The sequence below is a fragment of the Biomphalaria glabrata genome, chromosome 4 (genome assembly GCF_947242115.1).
Source record: "Biomphalaria glabrata chromosome 4, xgBioGlab47.1, whole genome shotgun sequence".
Lineage (NCBI taxonomy): Eukaryota > Metazoa > Mollusca > Gastropoda > Planorbidae > Biomphalaria > Biomphalaria glabrata.
Window position 1 is genome coordinate 51564971 of NC_074714.1, and position 10139 is coordinate 51575109.

The window sequence follows — 10139 nt, forward strand, 5'->3', positions numbered from 1 at the left end:
TGTCTATGTCCACATTGTATTAAAAAGAAATAGAGAGGGGTCAATAGAGAGGAAGGAATATAGACCAACACGTCACTAGGCTAAAGAAATCTTTTATTTCTATGATAAAAATAAGGGTTTAGAACCGTGTGCAAAATTCGATCTATAGCGCACGATTAGCGTGTACTTGCATTTCCTACCAGTTTGGCTTTTCTTTTTAATGCCAAGTTTCTAAAATAGATTTAAAAAAAATGGACATCTATTGACGATAAAAGACTAAAGAGATCTCGAATAGTTTTTTTTAAAAGTTAATGTAATGAATTAAATTCTCTGTAAATTGTTTAGATCTTCATTTTATTGGAACACTTAAAGAGTTATTGCTAAAACTGATGTATAGATATTGATTTATGAAATTATAAAATTATTAACCATTTATAGGGCTTTTTTATTTATCTGCATACATTTTTAAGATATTGTATAATATTATAAGAGTCTTTTCTGAAGCTAAAACAATTGTCAACATAACTAATTATTACCAAAAATAGGTCTACAATCTAAGCGTCATTGAAGTCGTTGAATTTAGAAAAAGATTAAAAATATTCCAGTCATTTATTCTAAAATAAATTGCAAAGTTATCTTTTTTTTTTATGGTTATTAGTCTATGGAGAAAGGAATCTAATAAATATTTTGCAAATTGCATAGAGTATTTTTTCCTCTATTCAATATGAGGAACCTTTTCACATATTATCTGGTTAGGATAGTTCAGGGGAAAGGCTTAGCCGTGTGCAAAATATACAAACTGAAATCAAGCGTGGTGAGGGGGAGTCGTGTTGAGGTTGTGATAATCGGAGGGTAAGAAATTAATCATAGATTAGATCTAGACTAATTGTCAATTGACATTGGTTTTTTCTTTATCCGCAGCTCACACACCTTCATTACAGAACGTATTTTTAGATCATACTATACTATATGTTGGTTTTTATTAATATCATGGATTATGAAAACTTGTTTTTATTGATCATCACTTGCTTGATTTTGAACCACCTTTTTTTTTCCAGTTTATTTAGACTCCGTGTCATGCACCACAATCCCAGACCAAGTGACATGTGTCTGGACTCTAGAGTAATAGTATAGTCTAGAATCTAATCTAGTAATTAGACTAATTTAGACTATGAAATGATTACTGTACTGTAATTTTAACTTTAGTCACATAGTGTAATGTGACATTAATGTCTTGACTTGTGACTTGTTTGGTTTGGGTTAGCCTGAGTTAGGCAGTTACTGAGACTGAGTTAGGGCTAGGTTTTGACTTGGCCTCTACCTCTAGGACTCTAGGCTCTACTCTAACCGAGAGTCTAGCGGCTCTAGCCCAAGCTAGTTCTAGGCGGAGTTGATTTTTTACAGTTTTAAGTTTACATTCTAAATTTGATTTGTTTTATATTTTATAGTCTAGATTCAGTCTAGATCTAGATCTACTACACATGTAGTCTAGAGTCTAGAATCTAGATTATAGTCTATGTGTATCAATATACTATCATTAGAGTAAAGGATGGTTGTCGGACACCCGGGTTTCGTCTCGCATATCGGACACCTCGATGTATTATTATTAAATCTTCTTTATTTGAATGTTTACTATCCAACTTCCGCATAAATATTGCGCATGGACTATTTTGTCACACTTCCGACACGTACAGCTCCCTTTTATATTGAGAGAAAGTAATTTTATCTGGGGTCAAAGTAGTCTACTGTAAAACTTAGCTTTTTTTCTCCCAAGGGGAAGAACGAGATAGGGTCTGGAGCTAAGACGATTTTTAAGCCCCTAGATGCATTACCCAATTAAAACCCAGATATAATGCTTCTAAATAGGCACTAGAAACAGATAAATTGTACAACCCAGACTCTCCTTTCCCACTTAACATGTAAATAGGGGGTGGCCAACAAGTTTTACCTTTCTGAATAAGAAAACATATCGTCATATGACGCTAGTCATCAAAGGGAAATAACTTGACACAGTACTTATGGGGAAATAAACAAATTGTTATTGTTTTTTTTTTTTTAAACATTTACAAGAATAATTTTGTTGTTTGTTAAAATAATATAGTAGAAAATGTATATTTAAGTTATGTATGTGTTCTTGTGTGTGTTTGTTAAATGTTTCACAAAAAAAAATTCGTAACATATTTATAAAAAAAAAAAGGTAATGTGGTGTATGCAAAACGTATAACCATTTATTTTAAACCATTTAATATGCAACAAATATGTACAAATGTTATAGCACTTAGGTGCACACATGTATACAATAATAAATTGGCATCAATGGGCAGCTGAAAAAAAAGTCAAAATAGCAATATCATTGTAGACTTCGAGCCTACAATTATTGATCGACCAGGTGCGCTAAATGGCCATTGTGTGAAACATCAACATTCTAAGAGATTGTCAAAATCAAAAGAGAGTATACTACATGAAGTCTCTCTCCCCCCCCCCCCCTTTTTCCACGTCTCTTAAGCATACCATTACACGCTCTAAAAAAAAAAAAAGCAGGTGAGACAGAGAGCAGGAGACTAGCAATTATCTGACTGGTACCATAAAGGCTAAGGTGAGACAGGCACGCACTGCGCTAGTGGAGCTGTTTTTACGGGGGAAAAAAAGTGCCCCGTAGATAGACTAGAGAGAATATTCCTCCTCTTCTCCCCCCCAACAGAGGCGATTTTTTCCCCTAGCGCGACCAGCTAGGCTAGGCCCAAAGTAGTGGCCGTGGTGTGACGTCAGTTACAAGCCGAGAATGAAACCGTGGAGCGTGGGAAAAGTGATAATATGGCTTGTGTCGTTGCGCTAATGTACAGAATAATAAATTTAAGGATGAAATGTCTTAATAATAACATGTTTAATATATAGAAGACATCTATTTCCTTTGAAGTGTCCGATAAATCTCCAAACCGGCCAACAACTTTTACAGAGACAAAAATCATGACGAAAACTTTTACGTATCAGAAAACCCAACCTACCCCTCTTCACATCAGATCTAATTTTAACTATGCGTAGTGATACATTACAAAATAGCTATTTTTATAGACAAAAGGATGACGAATCCATTGACACCATCAGTTTATTCATAGGTTAGACCATTACAGAGTTATGAATTTTGAAACTTAAAAATGGCCGGAGAATGGCTTAGCGTGTCTGACAACCATCCTTTACTCTACTTGTATTATTTTATTCTTGTTTCAATATCTTCCTAATCAAGACTGCATTAGGATTCATTGATTAATTTAAAAAAAAAAAAAAAAAGCACATACATGTTAATCAATTGTTAGGTATTCATGACTCAACATTGTAGATAGTATGACATTTCAATTTATAATTAACACAGCTTTTTAGACCTACCCTATGCTTTGTAGACTATTTATTAGGGAAAAAAAAAAAAGATTAATCATTTAATGCACATGTGACGCTCATGATGCAGGATGTTAGCCAATATAGTATTTTGTGTAGAATAATTTAGTCTTAGATCTAACATAGCTGTAAAAGCATCAGACAGGAGGAAATATCTCATATGCTCCAATACCAAATCTGCATTGCAAGCTTTGGGGCGGATGAAGACTGACATTCCATTGTTGGTACATAAAAGCCTAAAGCTTTTAGACTAAATAACAGCTGACCACAGGGATGTTATCTTCATCTGGATCCCCTCTCATACTCATGTGGGCATAGAGGAAACAAAATGGCAGACAGAGAAGCAAAGAGAGCCCTAAAAGGCTAAATGAAGCGGTGTCAGGAACCCAAATTCCCTGCTCAGACCTGAGACAGTATAGCCTCTGCCACCTATCGAGAGTGGCAGGGTCGATGGGAGGCTAAGCCTACACATTTTGGGTGTTTCATAAATAACCAAATCATTTTTTTAAAAACCAAATATGATGATTAATTTCTACATTTTCTTGGTTAAACATTAAGTTTGTATGTTGTCTTAAATACAGAGTTGATTTGAAGAATGAGTGGAGGAGACTGTTACAAGTGTGGAAGACCTGGCCATTGGGCAAGAGACTGCCGAAGCGGTGGACCAGGTGGTAGTGGAGGTGGTGGTTTTGGTGGCAGAGATAGAGGATCTCGAATGGATTTTCGCAATGGTAGAGGCGGTGGTAAGTATAGTGATTAAAAACTTTATTAGTATTTAGGTTTTTGGTGTAGTTTTGTTTGCGATAGTGATACAATATTAAATTGTTTAATTTATAAAAAAGTAAGTTTACTATCTAAAACCTATATTTCGATTCATTGGTGTCTTTGAGGCTTAATTAGTTTTGTGAAAATGATGGTCAAAGGTTTAGCTTGGAATCTATTGGCAAACTCAAGTTATATTCCTAGTCTGGCAAAATGTTTTGTTTAAGTCTTGAAATCGTTCTTATTTGTGGAAAATGCATGTTTCATATATTCCTAAACCCACAGGTTTTGTAACTGTGTATACACTTGTGTTTCAGACAAATGTTATAAATGCAACAGACCTGGCCACTTTGCCAGAGAATGTAGAATGGATCAAGATCGATGTTACAAATGTAATCAGTTGGGGCACATTGCCAAAGAATGTGAAAAAGACATCGATTCAGGTTAGGAATCTTTTCATTTTGTGTGAATTTTTAAAACTCCACAAGCTCTGTTTATCTCTCCACCTCACAGTCAAGTGTAGCAGATTTTGTATAGTCGCGCCTTAAAAAGTATCTAGGATCTTCTTGCTTAGCTATTGAGTTTGTATAGAAAAAAAAGTCGCTGAGCTTTCTTTGAGTTCAAGGTGGTCTTCCCACAAAAGTTTGTTATTAATAACGCCTTGATATTTATATGCCTTCACTTGTTCTATAGATGTGGTGTTTATTTGCAGTTCACATATAGTTTGTTTTTTTCTTTCTGAAATCTATTATAAGTTCTTTAGTTTTTGTGACTTTCAGTTCTAGAAAGTTGACAATGCACCAGTTTGTAAACTCTTCTATCGAGCTTTGATACTGAGTATCATCAGCGCCTGTACATAGTACTCGAGTTGACGATTTGGTGTTGTTGACTTGTGCATGTTTTGGGTGTATCGATATGCTTATAAAGCTGGTCCAAAAGCAATAGAATTGCATCCTCAGTTCCCCTAGCTGCTTTATATGCAAATTAGTGAGGCTCTAAGCTGTTATTGACTTTTGCTACAAGTTAAGCATATATTTTTCATAACTATAGGTGTTAGTGCTTCTGGGCGGAAATCATTTAAGCTATCTATTTTTGGTTTCTTTGGCACTGGTACGATCTCTAATAGTTACTTGCTTTATAGAAACAATAATCAGATAATGTAACATTAAGACTTCATCCAAGTATTTAGACCTCACAAGTAAGCTCACTTGTGGCTCATTGTAGGCATAAAAGTACATCCTAGTTTTTTTCTTAAAAGATAAGTTGGTTGGATATGAACTATAAAAAAAAAGAAAAACACGGAAAAAATACATGTATTGCAATAGTACAGTTTAAGAAACACTCAGACCTGCCTACCGTTACGCATAATCTCCCAAAAAATGACCACCAGTAAGAAAGTATGAATTTAACTTGTCTCTTTACACATTTTGTATATTTTTTTCCCCTCTCTTGACTAGCTTACGAGCGGTCACAGAGGTCACGCTAAGCCGTCCTGTTTGGGGGGTGGGGGAACACATTGTGTCCAGATCTATACGTTGATTGGTTCTTAATAACAATTAGATTTAGTCTAGAAATAAAGAACGCAAGAGTGAGGGAGTGGCGAGTTGGTACCAGGTTGGTACAGTCAGCTGATACACCATCGTGACTTTTGTTTTTGTAAGTTCATTAGTAGAAATTAATTATGTTGAATCCCTGATTCCTGTATTCATTTGTATAGAAAAAATTATTGAAGTGCTATCGATTCAAACCACATTGAGTGACATTGTCGATATCTAATCTAGATCTAGAATCTAGATAGCTTGTTATACAGTAATAGGTCTAGCTAGTCATTACGTTATGTCATGATTCTCTACATTACTCTACAATCTAGATCCAATTTAGGTATAGTATGATTTAGATTGACTTGATCTAGATCGATAACATTTACTACCATCTAGTCTAGATCTGGACTAGATTCTTAGTCTTATAGAATAGATCAAGGATGAAGGTAGGCCTACAAAAGTTTGGACTAGACCTACGTTTGTAGCGGATCCACAGCATCAGAAAAACTCTTGAGCCCAGCCAGATCTAGAGTAGATTATTTTCATTATATAGACATAGATCCAGATCTGGTCTAGATATTATCTCTATTGATCTAGATTTAGATTGTAGATCTAATCATGACATCTAATATTATATATATATACAAAAATATAAATGACAAAATAGTGGATCGCGTGTTACACAATCTGGTGCCAAAATACGCATTTTTTGACCATCAGCGTTACACATTTGTTTTTTTTTTTTTTGGTAGGCAGGTCTGCACACTCCAATTTTTACCAAGCTTATATCAACTTACTCTGTATGATAAAACATTTGAACACATTCTGTCTCCCACACCCAATCTCAGATTAAGTTGAAATTTTGCACAATTATTTCTTTTTCCTGACAACACAAAATCAATAAAAAAACAAACAATTAGTTAACTATTGTTAATTAGTTTTTTTATAAGTATTTTTTTTTTTCTTGTTTGATTTTTAAAGATATCTTATGTGCAACTAAGTAGCAGTCAGGTATTAAATTATGTGTAGTCCATGCATAAATGATATGATGACCTTCTAACTATAAAGTTTACCATTTAATAGAATGAAAATAAATAGGTTCTTATTTCTTTAAGGAGCTTGCTACAATTGCAAAAATCCTGGTCATGTCCAACGAGATTGTCCTGAAGTAAGCAGTCGTCCATGCTATAGATGTGGAGAGAATGGTCATCTTGCTCGTGACTGCCCAGAGGATCGTGGACCAGATGAAAGAAAATGCTATGGCTGTGGTGGTGTTGGCCATATTTCTCGAGAATGCCCAACTGCTCAACGCAATCAAGGACGAGACTGCTACAGGTATTGTTTTTTTCGGATATAATATTTATGGTATCGATTATTGTTTTAAAATACTAATTAAAAGTAACCTTTAATCTTCATTGATGGATTTTTTCTATTTAGTGCTTTGGTTTGTTAGAAAATGTAAGTGCACTAATCATGTTGTGATTCAATTTGCATTACTAGAATGCACATACAGCCACCAAGTATCCTAAGTTAAATGTTATAACAAAACACAAAATTAACTTTATACTTAGGAAAGTATGTAATAACAAAACTAATCTTTATAATTAGTAAAATAAAGAACATGTATGTCTTTAAAAAGATAATTTAAATTTTTCTTCATGGATAAATGTTTTTTTGATGTTTTAAAATTTTTAGCATTGGAAAATTTCAAACCAGGTTTCAGAATAACATTCTTATAATGTATTTCTGCCCATTTTCACTTTTTATGTCATGGTTGAACATGTACTTTGGTTCGTCATGTTTTGTTAATGTTAGTTCCTTTAAGGGGCAGTATACTCAGCTCCTTAATTGTCTTAGTATTTATTTTGTTTCCTAAAAATATACAAGCTCTACTGTGGTAAAAAAAATATGGTTTGTTGTTGTTTCTGAGGAGCACACTTTTGTAAACTTCTTTTTGGTTTTTATTATGTTTTGCAAATGTCTGTTGTTCAATCATGTGTAGAGCTAGTCCTTGTCTAGTGTGTGGGTGTACTGTCTTTAGAAAATCAGGTGCATGTCCTGAAAAGAGAAAATTGTGGTGGATTGTTCGTTATTTTGAAGCCTGGTTACTGTAGTCATTTGAATGGTGAAAGATGTGGAGAGGGAGGTGGAGATTTGAGATGGTGACTATCATTTAAACAGGGGAGGAGTCGGTCCCATTCGCTCTCCTAGAGACAGATCTGCTAGAGGTATTGGACCCTATATGTCTGACAGAGGACGAGGCAGAGAGGTGAAGTGGAACTAATTGAGAGGAGAAAAGATGGCATGAAGGAGGTGAGGAAAGAGGAAACACGTGGTACAGGTTGAGGAGGACGTTTTGTATATGATGTATTGGTGTAATTAGGTTTAATGAGCAATTAGAGGAAGCTTGGTTGGTTGCATTGTGCAAATACACAAATTTAAATGTGCAAGAAGCATTAGATTACCTCATATTAGAAATAATTACCATTTAGTATAAATCATTTATTATATACTTTGAGAGTATATAACTTTAAATACACCAGCTAAGTATTTTTATGACTTATGCTTGGGGTACTTTTGAAATAAGCTACTGATATAAAGTTTATCAGTTACTATATTGATAAATGGGCAGTCCTTTTTATGATCATAAACTAGGTAGTTATTTAATAATTAAAATGTTACTTTTTTATTTTAGGCATAATTTTATTACTTATTAGCTTAAAAATGGATTAACTGCTGATAATTTTAGTTTTGTTGTTTTTCATTAATTATAAAAATAAGAATTCTAAAATACTGGTAGTTTTTTTTTTTTTTTTTTTTAAACAGATTGCATTACTGTTATAAAATACATATGGTAATACTTTCACTTAATAATCCATTATTGCTATTTCTCAGATGTGGCTCAACTGATCACTTGGCTCGTGATTGCCCAGAGGGCAACAGCAAGACTCAATGTTACAATTGTAATCAGATGGGTCACATTGCTAGAGATTGTCCAGTGGAATCTAATGACTTGGTGGCAGCAGCATGATGGAGTTGGGTATCACACTTGTTGCTCATACATTTCTGGAATGCCATTTTTTTTAATTAAAATCTTTTTATCAATTGATACATATTTCTTCATTACAGTTGTTTCTGTACTTTTATTGATCTCTAGGGACTAATGTTTTACTTGTGTAAGTTAAAGTTGTTTTAATTTTCACTTCTGCTTCTGTAAGAAGATATATACATCAAGAGTGTTTAAAGTTTAGCTAGTGGTTTGTTGATTATTTTTCTTGGTTACATCATCATTATGTAAATAATCAAATTCTGGTTGAAGGATTTAAAATTTTTTTTTTCAACATTTTTATTGAATGGTCTAATAGTCTAAACATAAATTCCTATATTCTTGAAAACATTTTTTTCTCCCCATTAATACATGTTTTATGAATTGTTTCTGTTGCTGTAAGAGCCAAAAAGTAATGTTTTAATGTGTCAACTTAGGTTCTGGTTACTATTTAATGTTTAGATTTTTTTTCTTCTTCACTATTTTAGTGCAACAGTTTTGTCCACCCAGTTTTAAGAAAATGTCATGGCTTTGTTTATTTCTCAGTCCTCAATTGTTAGTTTACCTTAAAGCAGGTTATAGTTTTAAAGGGTCCACTGGAAAACTATTTTGGGGTAGTAATAATTCTGGAGGGTTAGAAACTGGAACATTTGTGCAAGAAATATGTCCTGATTGTACCATTGTCAACCTGGCTCTGTTTATTGAAACATTTATACTATACTGGTACCACTTTTAGAAGGTATTTGACGAGTACTGGTAATTAAATTGTGAAACACTCATGTACATGGCTCAAAGATGTAGATGAATGAAATTGTACCAATTTTAACATAAAATTATTCAAAGCAAAAAAAAATATTTTTATTATTAGCATTTTTTGTGTACATATTTACACATTGTTCAACAGCAAAACAGCAAGTTGTTCTATCATATACTGCAACTTGAAAATGATTGTTTGCCTTACTTTGTGTGGATGAGCCATGAGTCAGTTATTGGAGCTTTTGTCTTAACATTATTTCAACATGAGGGGAGGGATAGTTTTAGTTGGTCATACTGGAGGTCAGTGATTGGTAAATATCTACCAACATGATTGTTGTATTTGTGACAGAAGAGTTTGATTACAAGCTTCATTGTTTTGTTTTAAAGCCCAGTTTGGTCCATGAGGTGGAGAGCTTGAGCAGAGGTGAGGTTCGTAAAGGCAGCTGTTCTTTGAAGCTACAAGCTTACTTTACCTGTTTCTACTGTTGTGCAAACATACTTTTATTTGAGAAACTATCATGTACCATTGGTGTATTTTATGTAGTCTTTCACAATATGTGGCTGTTTGCAAAACTGTGGCAATCAGGACTTTTGCCTGTTGCTTTTATTCAAGTTAAGCAGAGGGGGGTGTGTACATAAAAAATAAACTGTTTGTACTGATA

At 33.8% G+C, this 10139-nt stretch overlaps 1 protein-coding gene across 3 annotated transcripts; it reads left to right on the plus strand.

Annotated features, from left to right (window-relative positions):
• The first annotated feature begins 713 nt into the window (after positions 1-713).
• LOC106051139 (CCHC-type zinc finger nucleic acid binding protein-like) lies at positions 714-10139 on the plus strand. Of its 3 annotated transcripts, XM_056028000.1 has the most exons (6): positions 714-831; positions 3954-4115; positions 4452-4577; positions 6791-7010; positions 7857-7988; positions 8571-8786. In XM_056028000.1, exons 2-5 carry the CDS (start codon positions 3968-3970, stop codon positions 7957-7959), a joined length of 597 nt encoding a protein of 198 aa, XP_055883975.1. In that variant the 5' UTR covers positions 714-831; positions 3954-3967; the 3' UTR covers positions 7960-7988; positions 8571-8786. The 3 variants fall into 3 exon arrangements, with proteins under 3 accessions (XP_055883975.1, XP_055883973.1, XP_055883974.1); XM_056027998.1 differs by lacking the exon at positions 7857-7988 and having other exon boundaries at positions 8571-10139; XM_056027999.1 differs by lacking the exon at positions 7857-7988 and having other exon boundaries at positions 6794-7010; positions 8571-10139.

Coding starts and splice junctions, on each gene's coding strand:
- LOC106051139 (XM_056027998.1), top strand. CDS start 3,968: ATGAGTGGAGGAGACTGTTACAAGTGTGGAAGACCTGGCCATTGGGCA. Junction 4,116..4,451: donor TCGCAATGGTAGAGGCGGTG/GTAAGTATAGTG, acceptor CTTGTGTTTCAG/ACAAATGTTATAAATGCAAC. Junction 4,578..6,790: donor TGAAAAAGACATCGATTCAG/GTTAGGAATCTT, acceptor TATTTCTTTAAG/GAGCTTGCTACAATTGCAAA.